This window comes from Coregonus clupeaformis, chromosome 29 (assembly GCF_020615455.1).
Source record: "Coregonus clupeaformis isolate EN_2021a chromosome 29, ASM2061545v1, whole genome shotgun sequence".
NCBI lineage: Eukaryota > Metazoa > Chordata > Actinopteri > Salmoniformes > Salmonidae > Coregonus > Coregonus clupeaformis.
Window position 1 is genome coordinate 8075536 of NC_059220.1, and position 17132 is coordinate 8092667.

Sequence of the window (17132 nt, forward strand, 5' to 3'; positions counted from 1 at the left end):
CTGTTCTGAAAGACCCTAGAGTCTGCAACACCACTAAGCAAGGGGCACCACCAAGCAAGCGGCACCATGAAGGCAAAGGAGCTCTCCAAACAGGTCAGGGACAAAGTTGTGGAGAAGTACAGATCAGGGTTGGGTTATAAAAAAATATCAGAAACTTTGAACATCCCATGGAGCACCATTAAATCCATTATAAAAAAATTGAAAGAATATGGTACCACAACAAACCTGCCAAGCGAGGGCCGCCCACCAAAACTCACGGACCAGGCAAGGAGGGCATTAATCAGAGGCAACAAAGAGACCAAAGATAACCCTGAAGGAGCTGCAAAGCTCCACAGCGGAGTTTGGAGTATCTGTCCATTGGGCCACTTTAAGCCATACACTCCAAAGAGCAGGGCTTTATGGAAGAGTGGCCAGAAAAAAAGCCATTGCTTAAAGAAAGAAATAAGCAAACACGTTTGGTGTTCACCAAAAGCCATGTGAGAGACTCCCAAAACATATGGAAGAAGGTACTCTGGTCAGATGATACAAAAATTGAGCTTTTTGGCCATCAAGGAAAACGTTATTTCTGGCGCAAACCCAACACCTCTCATCACCCTGAGAATACCATACCCACAGTGAATCATGGTGGTGTCAGCATCATGCTGTGGGGATGTTTTTCACGCTCCCTCAAAATTTGAGACATCTGTGGCATTGTGTTGTGTGACAAAACTGCACATTTTAGAGTGGTCTTTTATTGTCCCCAGCACAAGGTGCACCTGTGTAATGATCATGCTGTTTAATCAGCTTCTTGACATTCCACATCTGTCAGGTGGATGGATATTCTTTGGCCAAGGAGAAATACTCACTAACAGGGATATAATCAAATTTGTACACAAAATTTGAGATAAATAAAGCTTTTTGTGCAAATGGAAAATTTCTGGGATCTTTAATTTCAGCTCATGAAACATGGGACCAACACTTTAAATATTTTTGTTCAGTATACCTCAATTACCTCATACCCCTGCACATCAACTCGGTACTGGTACCCCATGTATATAGCCATGTTATTATCTCGTAGCCCTGCACATGGACTCGGTACTGGTACCTCGTGTATATAGCCATGATATTATCTCGTAGCCCTGCACATCAACTTGGTACTGGTACTCCCTGTATACAGCCATGTTATTACCTCGTACCCCTGCACATGGACTCGGTACTGGTACTCCCTGTATATAGCCATGTTATTACCTCGTACCCCTGCACATGGACTCGGTACTGGTACTCCCTGTATACAGCCATGTTATTACCTCGTACCCCTGCACATGGACTCGGTACTGGTACTCTCTGTATACAGCCATGTTATTACCTCGTACCCCTGCACATGGACTCGGTACTGGTACTCCCTGTATACAGCCATGTTATTATCTCGTAGCCCTGCACATCAACTTGGTACTGGTACCCCATGTATATAGCCATGTTATTATCTCGTAGCCCTGCACATGGACTCGGTACTGGTACCTCGTGTATATAGCCATGATATTATCTCGTAGCCCTGCACATCAACTTGGTACTGGTACTCCCTGTATACAGCCATGTTATTACCTCGTACCCCTGCACATGGACTCGGTACTGGTACTCCCTGTATATAGCCATGTTATTACCTCGTACCCCTGCACATGGACTCGGTACTGGTACTCCCTGTATACAGCCATGTTATTACCTCGTACCCCTGCACATGGACTCGGTACTGGTACTCTCTGTATACAGCCATGTTATTACCTCGTACCCCTGCACATGGACTCGGTACTGGTACTCCCTGTATACAGCCATGTTATTATCTCGTAGCCCTGCACATCAACTTGGTACTGGTACTCCCTGTATACAGCCATGTTATTATCTCGTAGCCCTGGACATCAACTTGGTACTGGTACTCCCTGTATACAGCCATGTTATTATCTCGTAGCCCTGCACATGGACTCGGTACTGGTACTCCCTGTATACAGCCATGTTATTATCTCATACCCCTGCACATGGACTTGGTACTGGTACTCCCTGTATATAGCCATGTTATTATCTCATAGCCCTGCACATCAACTTTGTACTGGTACTCCCTGTATACAGCCATGTTATTACCTCATACCCCTGCACATCAACTTGGTACTGGTACTCCCTGTATATAGCCATGTTATTATCTCGTACCCCTGCACATGGACTTGGTACTGGTACTCCCTGTATATAGCCATGTTATTATCTCGTAGCCCTGCACATCAACTTGGTACTGGTACTCCCTGTATACAGCCATGTTATTACCTCGTACCCCTGCACATTAACTTGGTACTGGTAATCCCTGTATATAGCCATGTTATTATCTCGTACCCCTGCACATAGACTCGGTACTGATGCTCCCTGTATATAGCCATGTTATTATCTCGTACCCCTGCACATGGACTCAGTACTGGTACTCCCTGTATATAGCCATGTTATTACCTCGTACCCCTACACATCAACTTGGTCCTGGTACTCCCTGTATACAGCCATGTTATTATCTCGTAGCCCTGCACATCAACTTGGTACTGGTACTCCCTGTATACAGCAATGTTATTATCTCGTAGCCCTGCACATCAACTTGGTACTGGTACTCCCTGTATACAGCCATGTTATTATCTCGTAGCCCTGCACATCAACTCGGTACTGGTACTCCCTGTATACAGCCATGTTATTACCTCGTACCCCTGCACATCAACTCGGTACTGGTACTCCCTGTATACAGCCATGTTATTACCTCGTACCCCTGCACATCAACTCGGTACTGGTACTCCCTGGATATAGCCATGTTATTATCTCGTAGCCCTGCACATCAACTCGGTACTGGTACTCCCTGTATATAGCCATGTTATTATCTCATACCCCTGCACATCAACTCGGTACTGGTACTCCCTGTATACAGACATGTTATTATCTCGTAGCCCTGCACATCAACTCGGTACTGGTACTCCCTGTATACAGCCATGTTATTACCTCGTACCCCTGCACATCAACTCGGTACTGGTACTCCCTGTATATAGCCATGTTATTATCTCGTAGCCCTGCACATCAACTTGGAACTGGTACTCCCTGTATACAGCCATGTTATTACCTCGTACCCCTGCACATCAACTCGGTACTGGTACTCCCTGTATATAGCCATGTTATTATCTCATACCCCTGCACATGGACTCGGTACTGGTACTCCCTGTATACAGCCATGTTATTATCTCATAGCCCTAAACATGGACTTGGTACTGGTACTCCCTGTATACAGCCATGTTATTATCTCATACCCCTGCACATGGACTTGGTACTGGTACTCCCTGTATACAGCCATGTTATTACCTCATACCCCTGCACATGGACTTGGTACTGGTACTCCCTGTATACAGCCATGTTATTACCTCGTAGCCCTGCACATGGACTCAGTACTGGTACTCCCTGTATATAGCCATGTTATTACCTCGTAGCCCTGCACATGGACTCGGTACTGGTACTCCCTGTATATAGCCATGTTATTACCTCGTAGCCCTGCACATGGACTTGGTACTGGTACTCCCTGTATATAGCCATGTTATTACCTCGTACCCCTGCACATGGGCTCAGTACTGGTACTCCCTGTATATAGCCATGTTATTACCTCGTACCCCTGCACATGGACTCCGTACTGGTACTCCCTGTATATAGCCATGTTATTACCTCGTAGCCCTGCACATGGACTCGGTACTAGTACTCCCTGTATATAGCCATGTTATTACCTCGTAGCCCTGCACATGTACTCGGTACTGGTACTCCCTGTATACAGCCATGTTATTACCTCGTACCCCTGCACATGGACTCGGTACTGGTACTCCCTGTATATAGCCATGTTATTACCTCGTACCCCTGCACATGGACTCGGTACTGGTACTCCCTGTATACAGCCATGTTATTACCTCGTACCCCTGCACATGGACTCGGTACTGGTACTCCCTGTATATAGCCATGTTATTATCTCGTAGCCCTGCACAAGGACTCAGTACTGGTACTCCCTGTATACAGCCATGTTATTATCTCGTAGCCCTGCACATGGACTCAGTACTGGTACTCCCTGTATACAGCCATGTTATTACCTCGTACCCCTGCACATCAACTCGGTACTGGTACTCCCTGTATATAGCCATGTTATTAACTCGTACCCCTGCACATGGACTCGGCACTGGTACTCCCTGTATATAGCCATGTTATTACCTCGTACCCCTGCACATCAACTTGTTACTGGTAACCCCTGTATATAGCCATGTTATTACCTCGTACCCCTGCACATCAACTTGGTACTGGTACTCCCTGTATATAGCCATGTTATTATCTCGTAGCCCTGCACATCAACTTGGTACTGGTACTCCCTGTATACAGCCATGTTATTACCTCGTACCCCTGCACATCAACTCGGTACTGGTACTCCCTGTATATAGCCATGTTATTATCTCATACCCCTGCACATGGACTTGGTACTGGTACTCCCTGTATACAGCCATGTTATTACCTCGTACCCCTGCACATGGACTCGGTACTGGTACTCCCTGTATATAGCCATGTTATTACCTCGTACCCCTGCACATGGACTCGGTACTGGTAGTCCCTGTATATAGCCATGTTATTACCCCGTAGCCCTGCACATGGACTCGGTACTGGTACTCCCTGTATATAGCCATGTTATTACCTCGTACCCCTGCACATGGACTTGGTACTGGTACTCCCTGTATATAGCCATGTTATTACCTCGTACCCCTGCACATGTACTCGGTACTGGTACTCCCTGTATATAGCCATGTTATTACCTCGTACCCCTGCACATGGACTCGGTACTGGTACTCCCTGTATACAGCCATGTTATTACCTCTTACCCCTGCACATGGACTCGGTACTGCTACTCCCTGTATATAGCCATGTTATTACCTCGTAGCCCTGCACATGGACTCGGTACTAGTACTCCCTGTATATAGCCATGTTATTACCTCGTAGCCCTGCACATGTACTCGGTACTGGTACTCCCTGTATACAGCCATGTTATTACCTCGTACCCCTGCACATGGACTCGGTACTGGTACTCCCTGTATATAGCCATGTTATTATCTCGTAGCCCTGCACATGGACTCAGTACTGGTACTCCCTGTATACAGCCATGTTATTATCTCGTAGCCCTGCACATGGACTCAGTACTGGTACTCCCTGTATACAGCCATGTTATTACCTCGTACCCCTGCACATGGACTCGGTACTGGTACTCCCTGTATATAGCCATGTTATTACCTCGTACCCCTGCACATGGACTCGGTACTGGTACTCCCTGTATATAGCCATGTTATTACCTCGTACCCCTGCACATGGACTCGGTACTGGTACTCCCTGTATACAGCCATGTTATTACCTCGTACCCCTGCACATGGACTCGGTACTGGTACTCTCTGTATACAGCCATGTTATTACCTCGTACCCCTGCACATGGACTCGGTACTGGTACTCCCTGTATATAGCCATGTTATTACCTCGTAGCCCTGCACATGGACTCGGTACTAGTACTCCCTGTATATAGCCATGTTATTACCTCGTAGCCCTGCACATGTACTCGGTACTGGTACTCCCTGTATACAGCCATGTTATTACCTCGTACCCCTGCACATGGACTCGTACTGGTACTCCCTGTATATAGCCATGTTATTACCTCGTACCCCTGCACATGGACTCGGTACTGGTACTCCCTGTATACAGCCATGTTATTACCTCGTACCCCTGCACATGGACTCGGTACTGGTACTCCCTGTATATAGCCATGTTATTATCTCGTAGCCCTGCACATGGACTCAGTACTGGTACTCCCTGTATACAGCCATGTTATTATCTCGTAGCCCTGCACATGGACTCAGTACTGGTACTCCCTGTATACAGCCATGTTATTACCTCGTATCCCTGCACATCAACTCGGTACTGGTACTCCCTGTATATAGCCATGTTATTACCTCGTACCCCTGCACATGGACTCGGCACTGGTACTCCCTGTATATAGCCATGTTATTACCTCGTACCCCTGCACATCAACTTGTTACTGGTAACCCCTGTATATAGCCATGTTATTACCTCGTACCCCTGCACATCAACTTGGTACTGGTACTCCCTGTATATAGCCATGTTATTATCTCGTAGCCCTGCACATCAACTTGGTACTGGTACTCCCTGTATACAGCCATGTTATTACCTCGTACCCCTGCACATCAACTCGGTACTGGTACTCCCTGTATACAGCCATGTTATTACCTCGTACCCCTGCACATGGACTCGGTACTGGTACTCCCTGTATATAGCCATGTTATTACCTCGTACCCCTGCACATGGACTTGGTACTGGTACTCCCTGTATATAGCCATGTTATTACCTCGTACCCCTGCACATGGACTTGGTACTGGTACTCCCTGTATATAGCCATGTTATTACCTCGTACCCCTGCACATGTACTCGGTACTGGTACTCCCTGTATATAGCCATGTTATTACCTCGTACCCCTGCACATGGACTCGGTACTGGTACTCCCTGTATACAGCCATGTTATTACCTCTTACCCCTGCACATGGACTCGGTACTGCTACTCCCTGTATATAGCCATGTTATTACCTCGTAGACCTGCACATGGACTCGGTACTAGTACTCCCTGTATATAGCCATGTTATTACCTCGTAGCCCTGCACATGTACTCGGTACTGGTACTCCCTGTATACAGCCATGTTATTACCTCGTACCCCTGCACATGGACTCGGTACTGGTACTCCCTGTATATAGCCATGTTATTATCTCGTAGCCCTGCACATGGACTCAGTACTGGTACTCCCTGTATACAGCCATGTTATTATCTCGTAGCCCTGCACATGGACTCAGTACTGGTACTCCCTGTATACAGCCATGTTATTACCTCATACCCCTGCACATCAACTCGGTACTGGTACTCCCTGTATATAGCCATGTTATTACCTCGTACCCCTGCACATGGACTCGACACTGGTACTCCCTGTATATAGCCATGTTATTACCTCGTACCCCTGCACATGGACTCGGTACTGGTACTCCCTGTATATAGCCATGTTATTACCTCGTACCCCTGCACATCAACTTGTTACTGGTAACCCCTGTATATAGCCATGTTATTACCTCGTACCCCTGCACATCAACTTGGTACTGGTACTCCCTGTATATAGCCATGTTATTATCTCATACCCCTGCACATGGACTCGGTACTGGTACTCCCTGTATACAGCCATGTTATTATCTCATACCCCTGCACATGGACTTGGTACTGGTACTCCCTGTATACAGCCATGTTATTACCTCGTAGCCCTGCACATGGACTCAGTACTGGTACTCCCTGTATATAGCCATGTTATTACCTCATAGCCCTGCACATGGACTCGGTACTGGTACTCCCTGTATATAGCCATGTTATTACCTCGTAGCCCTGCACATGGACTCGGTACTGGTACTCCCTGTATATAGCCATGTTATTACCTCGTACCCCTGCACATGGACTTGGTACTGGTACTCCCTGTATATAGCCATGTTATTACCTCGTACCCCTGCACATGTACTCGGTACTGGTACTCCCTGTATATAGCCATGTTATTACCTCGTACCCCTGCACATGGACTCGGTACTGGTACTCCCTGTATACAGCCATGTTATTACCTCGTACCCCCTGCACATGGACTCGGTACTGGTACTCCCTGTATATGCCATGTTATTACCTCGTAGCCCTGCACATGGACTCGGTACTAGTACTCCCTGTATATAGCCATGTTATTACCTCGTAGCCCTGCACATGTACTCGGTACTGGTACTCCCTGTATACAGCCATGTTATTACCTCGTACCCCTGCACATGGACTCGGTACTGGTACTCCCTGTATATAGCCATGTTATTATCTCGTAGCCCTGCACATGGACTCAGTACTGGTACTCCCTGTATACAGCCATGTTATTATCTCGTAGCCCTGCACATGGACTCAGTACTGGTACTCCCTGTATATAGCCATGTTATTACCTCGTACCCCTGCACATGGACTCGGCACTGGTACTCCCTGTATATAGCCATGTTATTACCTCGTACCCCTGCACATCAACTTGGTACTGGTACCCCCTGTATATAGCCATGTTATTATTACTCATTGTGTATTTATTCCTTGTTATTTTTCTATTTATTCCTCTTTATTAAATTGTTTTAATGTTTCTACTATTTGTCTTTTTCTCTCTCTCTGCGTTGTTTGGAAGGGCCGTAAGTAAACATTAGTCTACACCTGTTGTTTACAAAGCGTGTGACAAATACAATTTGATTTGGTTTGAAACTGTTGAGCATGAAAAACCGAGCAGCGTTACCGTTGGAACATTGCTGCGGGGACTTGCTTCCATTCAGCCACAAGCGTTAGTGAGGTCGGGCACTGATGTTGGGCGATTAGGCCTTGCTCGCAGTCGGCGCTCCAATTTATCCCAAAGGTGTTCGATGGGTTTGAGGTCAGGGCTCTGTGCAGGCCAGTCAAGTTCTTCCACACTGATCTCAACAAACCATTCCTGTATGGACCTCGCTTTGTATACGGGGGCATTGTCATGCTGAAACAGGAAAGGGCCTTCCCCAAACTGTTGCCACAAAGTTGTAAGCACAGAATCTTCTAGAATGTCAATGTGTGTTGTAGCGTTAAGATTCCCCTTCACTGGAACTAAGGGGCCTAGCCCAAACCATGAAAAACAGCCCTAGACCCTTATTCCTCCTCCACCAAACTTTACAGTTTGCACTATGCATTCGGACAGGTAGCGTTCTCTTGGCATCCGCCAAACCCAGATTCGTCCGTCAGACTGCCAGATGGTGAAGCGTGATACATCACTCCAGAGAACGCGTTTCCACTGCTCCATAGTCCAATGGCGGCGAGCTTTACACCACTCCAGGCAACGCTTGGCATTGTGCATGGTAATCTCAGGCTTGTGTGCGGCTGCTCGGCCATGGAAACCCATTTCATTAAGCTCCTGACAGTTCTTGTGCTGACGTTGCTTCCAGAGGCAGTTTGGAAGTCGGTAGTGAGTGTTGCAACCGAGGACAGACAATTTTTACACGCTACGCGCTTCAGCACTTGGCGGTTCCGTTCTGTGAGCTTGTGTGGCCTACCACTTCACGGCTGAGCCGTTGTTGCTCCTAGACGTTTCCACTTCACAATAACAGCACTTACAGTTGACCCCATGCAGCTCTAGCAGGGAAGAAATTTGACGAACTGACTTGTTGGAAAGGTGGCACAATATGATGGTGCCACATTGAAAGTCACTGAGCTCTTCAGTAAGGCCATTCTACTGCCAATGTTTTCTATGGAGATTGCATGGCGGTGTGCTCGATTTTATACACCTGTCAGCAATGGGTGTGGCTGAAATAGCCAAATCCACGAATTTGAAGGGGTGTCCACATACTTTTGTGTATATAGTGTATAATGCACTGATTCATATTTACTGTTGTCTTTTGCTATGATATACAGTAGAAGAGCGCTGTGCCAGAACAAATGCAGTATTCACACCCTACCCAGGCTTCAAAAGTAATGTCAAAGGTAAGAACATTCTGCTTTAAGTATAAATATATTGGTATGTTTCTTTACTTTGCTTGTGACCTTTAATGGGTTTCAATTGATAGTTTTCTATTGTCATTATGCTTTGTGTATGCAGTGACTGGTGTGGTGAACACCTACGGGCCTCAGACTGGTTGATGGGGACGAGGATTAGGAGGAGGTGGCATGGGGAGGCTGGAGAGCAGCAGAGAGCCGTGGTGTCTAGAGACTGTGGGAATCCACCAGCCATAGAGGAACGCCTGTACAATATAGACATACCTGAAGCTCCTAACAGGTGAGGTGGTTAAACAACATAGATACCTGAAGCTCCTAACAGGTGAGGTGGTTAAACAACATAGATACCTGAAGCTCCTAACAGGTGAGGTGGTTAAACAACATAGATACCTGAAGCTCCTAACAGGTGAGGTGGTTAAACAACATAGATACCTGAAGCTCCTAACAGGTGAGGTGGTTAAACAACATAGATACCTGAAGCTCCTAACAGGTGAGGTGGTTAAACAACATAGATACCTGAAGCTCCTAACAGGTGAGGTGGTCTGCTAAATGGTACATAATATGAGGTTAAACAAGATGTGGTGTCAGACATATTGTGGTCTCTCTACCATGACATTTCCATACTTTAGGAGGTTTGTGAGACTTGACTGTCTTACAAAATACTGATCTTCTATTGTAACTTTCCCCCTATCAGACACACAAACCTTTCTACTCTCTTATCCAGAGGGTCCAATGCCTTTAGGTGTGTACCAGAGGCTGAAGAAGCTTGAAGATCGGATCCTATAGTTGGATGGACTCCAGTCTGTGAGTTTGGTGTTTGGTCTGGGAGAACAGTTTTAAACATCTTATTTTTTCTAGTAGAGGTCAGAGGCACCAAGGTGGATTGTTGGTGCACACACGGACTGCTGTGTGGGTGTGTGTTGGCTAGTATTCATCCTTATTAGTATTTCTCCATAGTGAGCCTGATAGTTATCTCATTCCATGATGATCAGACGTGGGGTATTTCTTCCTCCCTCTACCCTCTTCAGTTCAGAATATGTCATCCATATCAGATTGTAGCCTATCGTAGTTAGCTGAGTGAGAGGGCTTGAGTTGCTGCATGCCTCCTAACACTCCATTCTCTTGGCTTGACGTGGTGTTTCTAAGTGTGTGTCTCTGTGTGTGTGTGTGTGTGGGTGATCTGCGTATGTGTGTGAGCACAGAGAGCGGGGGGTTGAGAGTCTCTTTGAATAAACTGAGCTGGTCTTTTTTATTCTGAGTGCCACTGTTTAAGCAATTTCTGCAAATAGTTGGAAGTACACGTTGAAGGGGTTTTCAAAGGTGGAGGGAGGAGGACGGAGGAGGGGGTGGTTGAGGATGGGAGATGTTGCCTCAGTAATGGCCTACAGTGCATTCGGAAAGTATTCAGACCCCTTCACCTTTTCCGCATTTTGTTACGTTACAGCCTTATTCTAAAATGGATTAAATCATTTTTTTCCCCTCATCAATTTTTGCAAATGTATTACAAATAAAAACCGGAAATATTACATTTACATAAGTATTCAGACCCTTTACTCAGTACTTTGTTGAAGCACCTTTGGCAGCGATTACAGCCTTGGTTCTTGGGTATGACGCTACAAGCTTGGCACACCAGTATTTGGGGAGTTTCTCCCATTCTTCTCTGCAGATCCTCTCAAGCTCTGTCAGGTTGGATGGGGAGTGTCGCTGCACAGCTATTTTCAGGTCTTTCCAGAGATGTTCGAACGGGTTCAAGTCCGGGCTCTGGCTGGGCCACTCAATGACATTCAGAGACTTGTCCAAAAGCCACTCCTGCGTTGTCTTGGCTGTGTGCTTATGGTTGTTATCCTGTTGGAAGGTGAACCTTTCGCCCCAGTCTGAGGTCCTGAGCGCTCTGGAGCAGGTTTTCATCAAGGATCTCTCTGTACTTTGCTCCATTCATCTTTCCCTCGATCCTGACTAGTCTCCCAGTCCCTGCCACTGAAAAACATCCCCACAGCATGATCCTGCCACAACCATGCTTCACCGTAGAGATGGTATTGGCCAGGCGATGAGCGGTGCCTGGTTTCCTCCAGGCGTGACGCTTGGCATTCAGTCCAAAAAGTTCAATCTTGGTTTCATCAGACCAGAAAATCTTGTTTCTCATGGTCTGAGAACCTTTAGGTGCCTTTTGGCAAACTCCAAGCGGGCTGTGATGTGCCTTTTACTGAGGAGTGGCTTCCATCTGGCCACTCTACCGTAAAGGCCTGATTGGTGGAGTGCTGCAGAGATGGTTGTCCTTCTGGAAGGTTCTCCCATCTCCACAGAGGAACTCTGGAGCTCTGTCAGAGTGACCATCGGGTTCTTGGTCACCTCCCTGACCAAGGCCCTTCTCCCCAGATTGCTCAGTTTGGCCGGGTGGCCAGCTCTAGGAAGAGTCTTGGTGGTTCCAAACTTTTTCCATGTAAGAATGATGGAGGCCACTGTGTTCTTGGGGACCTTCAAATCTGCAGAACTTTTTTGGTACCCTTCCCCAGATCTGTGACTCGACACAATCCTGTCTCGGTGCTCTATGGACAATTCCTTTGACCTCATGGCTTTGTTTTTGCTCTGACATGCACTGTCAACTGTGGGACCTTTATATAGACAGGTGTGTGCCTTTCCAAATCATGTCCAATCAATTGAATTTACCACAGGTGGACTCCAATCAAGTTGTAGAAACATCTCAAGGATGATCAATGGAAACAGGATGCACCTGACCTCAATTTCGACTCTCATAGCAAAGGGTCTGAATATTTATGTAAATACGGTATTTCTGTTTTTTGTTTTTTTATAAATGTGCAAACATTTCTAAAAACCTGTTTTCGCTTTGTCATTAAGGGGTATTGTGTGTAGATTGATGACGAAAATGTTTTATTTTAATCCATTTTAGAGTAAGGCTGTAATAAATGTTTTGGGGGAAAGGGTGAAGGGGTCTGAATACTTTCCCAATGCACTGTATAATCGGGTCTATAATCTCATTTTAATACTTAACATACAAAGATGGAAGTAAAGTGGCTCCTGGGCAGAACTTGGAGGTAATTCACCATCATGAAAAGGATGAATGTGTAGTGTAGTATTTGTTAGGACAGCTGCCTTCAGAGAACATGTACTGTGCAATAACCTCCTTATTGTTTTAATTGGTTTATGGTGATGTGGGAGGGGCTAGGAGACTGTTACTCCTCTATCAGTGGTTTAGCTGAGACATTAGCCAAGCCTTTAGATTGATAGAACTGTATGTTGCATAGCAGACTGCAGTGGGTGGTGCATTAAAAAACGTTCATGGTTGGGGTGAGGGTGAGAAGGCTATGTTTTAGTACTTTCATTCCTGGCCCTTTCATTTCCAGAAATATAAGGTATTTTCTGAGGTCTGTGTATCGATGTAAAAACGAAGAAGTAGCTCTCAGGGCTAATTGAATGGCTGGAAAATATTTGTTCAGTCTGTCTATGACCCTGTGGCAGGAATGTTGCAAATGCCCACCTTACCTCTTTCTCAGTTCTCTGCTCTCTCTCCCAACGTTACCTGCACTGCCTAACCTGTTGCTCCTCATACCCCTGTGTTCTTTCAGAGTTACATGCACAAGCGACCGAAGACGACAGTGTCTCAGGGGAGTTGTGTTCTAATACCTTTCCTCCTACATTCAAGTTCCAAGCAGTGTTTTTACCTCTGGTCCGTGGACCTCTGCCAGTTTAGAGTTACAATGATTTAGTGTGCACGTACAGCTGCGGTGAAATATATTAGCACCCTTGCACAATTCACTATTTCTTCTAAAATAAGTTGAAATTGAAAGGAAAAAAAACATTTGGTGTTCACACGTGTATTTGTTTGATTTACAACTGCACAGGACAACAACAAAACATCTAAACTGAAATTGAGATCTTTCACTTTAATGTCAAGAAATTGCCTGGATTAAATCATTCAAAATTCTAATTAATTTGGATGGAGGCAAGTTTACTGTGTAATTTATCTCACCTGTGGTAGTTGCAGGTGCCTACAGAGTAAAAATAGCAATTCAACCAGTTTTGAAAAGAGAAAACAGAACATTCTGCTCCATAGACGGGTTGGCTGACAACATCACAAAAATGATGCACGCGCATTGATGTGGCCGGAAGCCTCGCATCATGATTGAACGGTCAGATAGCTAGCAACAATGACAAGAAGCTGTCATGTGGGGAATCGTAGGTGGCTCATTGTATCTTGTTATTGATACCGTGTCTTGTTTTGAGTTTTTTTAAACTGATTTCATGTCAATGCTAATATGGCAAACATTTGCTAGCTAGCTAACCAACAAATGTAACAATGTATTTGTGAGACAGCAAGTGCTCATTGTGCAAATGTATTTATGTTTTCAATAAACATTTGGAAACTAAATATAGTTTACATGTCATCAACACTGTCTGTTTTGCCCCATAGTTGCATACGCGTCGGTTTTGTTGCCTAACAACCCATCTATTGCACTCCATTGTAAAGTTCAAGGGTGCCAATCAGTGGAGGCTGCTGAGGGAGGACGGCTCATAATAATGGCTGGAACGGAGTAAATGGAATGGCATCAAACAAATGGAAACCATGTGTTTTGATGTATTTGATACCCTTCCGCTCCAGCCATTACCACGAGCCCGTCCTCCCCAATTAAGGTGCCACCAACCTCCTGTGGCACCAATATATTTGACCGTAACTGTATGTGGATATACTTGTATGTCTATGGAGAGGTAGACCTGTGTGCACCGGGATTGACTGTGCTTGTTCTTGTCTCCCATGTTGGCAGCCTGTCGGAGCTGGATGGGAAGATCAGTGCGGTCAAAGCGGCCCTACTGAAAAGGATGGGGGAGTTTGGGCTGGTAACGTATGTCACAGTGTCTCCTCTGACCCCCAACCTTTGACCTATGACCTTCACACACACACACCACCACATTGGGCATGAGACTAGAGGAGGAGATGTGGATAACCCCCCCCCCCGCTGTTGAATGGTGCCACAGTTTTATTGAGTACAATGATTGGAACCGAAGGTCTTCGTCAGGCTGCAAGATCCTACCTTCTAGAAGACCTGTAGGTCTTCGTTATCAACCTTTGAGTTGAAACTTTGTACTCCATATAACTGCAGAAGGTTTCAACAGTGTGTGGTTATCTATACTGTATATCTTTCATGACTTAACCTTTAGGTTCTTGTACCTACAATAATCTGAACTGCATATTGTCAACCAGAAACCCTGAAAATATCAAGGTGGGAGAACAATTATTCTAATACTTATACTTCCTTCTTTCACTGTTGTGTTGTAAAGTATATTATGCAACGGGTGGTTCTAATCCTGAATGCTAATTGGTTAAAAGTGCATTCCAGACGGTGTCTATTCCACAAGTTACCACCGGCTAAATCAATTACGTTAAAATGCCTATTTACTCTGTTCCATCTGACTGTGCAATCCACTGTCTCATCAGCCCATCAGGCCTGTAATATGATTGTTTTGTAAATAGATTATCTTTTTCATTTTGCAAACATGTTGAAGGGGACGTGGATTCATGGTTCTAATCCCACTGTACACAGTTTACACCAGCCTGGTCACCCGGGATACAAGTCAGTATTCGACGTCTATCCATGTCTGAGGACATCGGGAGATTATGTGGAAACCGGCCACCAGGGGCAACAGTGAGCGCTGTTACCTTAAAAGGTTTAAGTTTTGCTAGGGCATTGTGGAGGGGGATGGTGGATCGTTGTAAGCATCTGCCTCTGATTCCAAAGGATGCAAGTTTGAATCGAATGATAAAAAGTAGTTTTTGATATTTTAGTTTTAAGCCTATCCCTTACCTTAACCATTCAGAGTGAATGCCTAACCTTAAGAATGTGGAGTTAATGCCTAAACATAACCTTATAAACATCAACATTTGACGTTTGGAACAACTTCGAAATGTTATGTTTGAGAAACATGGGTTGTACGTCTAATTCTGACGCACGGTTGAGAGCTGGTAGGTGACACACACACACACACACACACACACACACACACACACACACACACACACACACACACACACACACACACACACACACACACACACACACACACACACACACACAGTACATGAACAGTGTTAGACACACACACACACACACAGAACATGAACAGTGTTAGACACACACACACACAGTACATGAACAGTGACACACACACACACACACACAGTACATGAACAGTGTTAGACACACACACACACAGTACATGAACCCTGTTAGACACACACACACAGTACAGGAACAGTGACACACACACACAGTACATGAACAGTGTTAGACACACACACACAGTACATGAACAGTGACACACACACACAGTACATGAACAGTGTTAGTTATACACACAGTTCGCAATTAATTTTCCTTTTCTAAATTGTTGTACACAACTTAAGAGGTTTAAATTTCCCTCCGTGAGGTAATTCATATAAAAGAGTGTCGGTGGGAACCCGCAAATCCAGGAAATGATTTGGCAGGGAGCCACTTTAAAATCTGCACTCTCTTTTCAGTGTGAACTTTGAATCAACAGCCCATTTTAAAGTACAGTACTTTATAGTTAGGAATTCAGTAGTGCCATTTGTGTATATGTCCATATATAATGAGATTTTATGTAGAATACGTGTATGTGAACAAGTTTATTAAATTGTGTATACACAAATCTAGTGTGTATTTGGGGTGTGTCAGAGACCTAATTCAGCTGGCTGTATGTCTGTCTGTCCGTCTGCTTCGCTGTGAGGCTGATGATCACCATGACGTCTATCATTACAACACATGACCTGATTACTAGATCTCTGTCTGCACGGCACAACACATAGAGGCCTGAGGCCTCACAGCCACTCAACACACACACACAGTTAAGGAAATCGCTCTCTGCATCTGTAGGCATAAATTGATGTGTGAAAGCTAGATTCATGTTCACAGCCACACGACTAGACAGGTTAAATGCCTGATATAGAATTACTATTGACTGTCATTTCATCTGCAAAATCAATCTATGGTTTGCAATGATTGGGCATCAAAAAGCAATAGGATTTGTAACATTTCTTGTGGAATTGAAGTCATCCTTATATTCGGACTCTAATTGTACATCTATTGTGCGTGGTGCCTTCGACATTGATTGATGGAGAGGGTCTCCAAGCACAAAAATAAAAATGTTATTATGTGTCTGTCTTGTGCAGTCAGATAATATTCTGTTATTTCTGTCGAAATGGGGAAACCTTTTCCTCTCAGTCCTTTTTCAGGTGTTCCTCACATTTTCTGGTCATTCTGTCACTCTCTTATGCATCTAAACTTTCTGGGTACAAGGCCCACACAGCACTAAGGGAGGGACGTGAGCACTGTGACAATGAGAACAGATGTTCTCTGTATTGCTGTGACAATGAGAACAGATGTTCTCTGTATTGCTGTGACAATGAGAACAGATGTTCTCTGTATTGCTGTGACAATGAGAACAGATGTTCTCTGTATTGCTGTGACAATGAGAACAG

At 45.2% G+C, this 17132-nt stretch overlaps 1 protein-coding gene across 1 annotated transcript in view; it reads left to right on the forward strand.

Annotated features, from left to right (window-relative positions):
* The window catches only part of LOC121544616 (thioredoxin-related transmembrane protein 4-like), a 65427-nt gene that overhangs the window by 39764 nt on the left and 8531 nt on the right, over positions 1 to 17132 (forward strand). Inside the window, exons 8-9 of the mRNA XM_045209042.1 lie at positions 9758 to 9902; positions 14404 to 14481. Coding sequence (XP_045064977.1) covers positions 9758 to 9902; positions 14404 to 14481 — 223 coding nt within the window. The remainder of the gene's footprint in view (positions 1 to 9757; positions 9903 to 14403; positions 14482 to 17132) is intronic.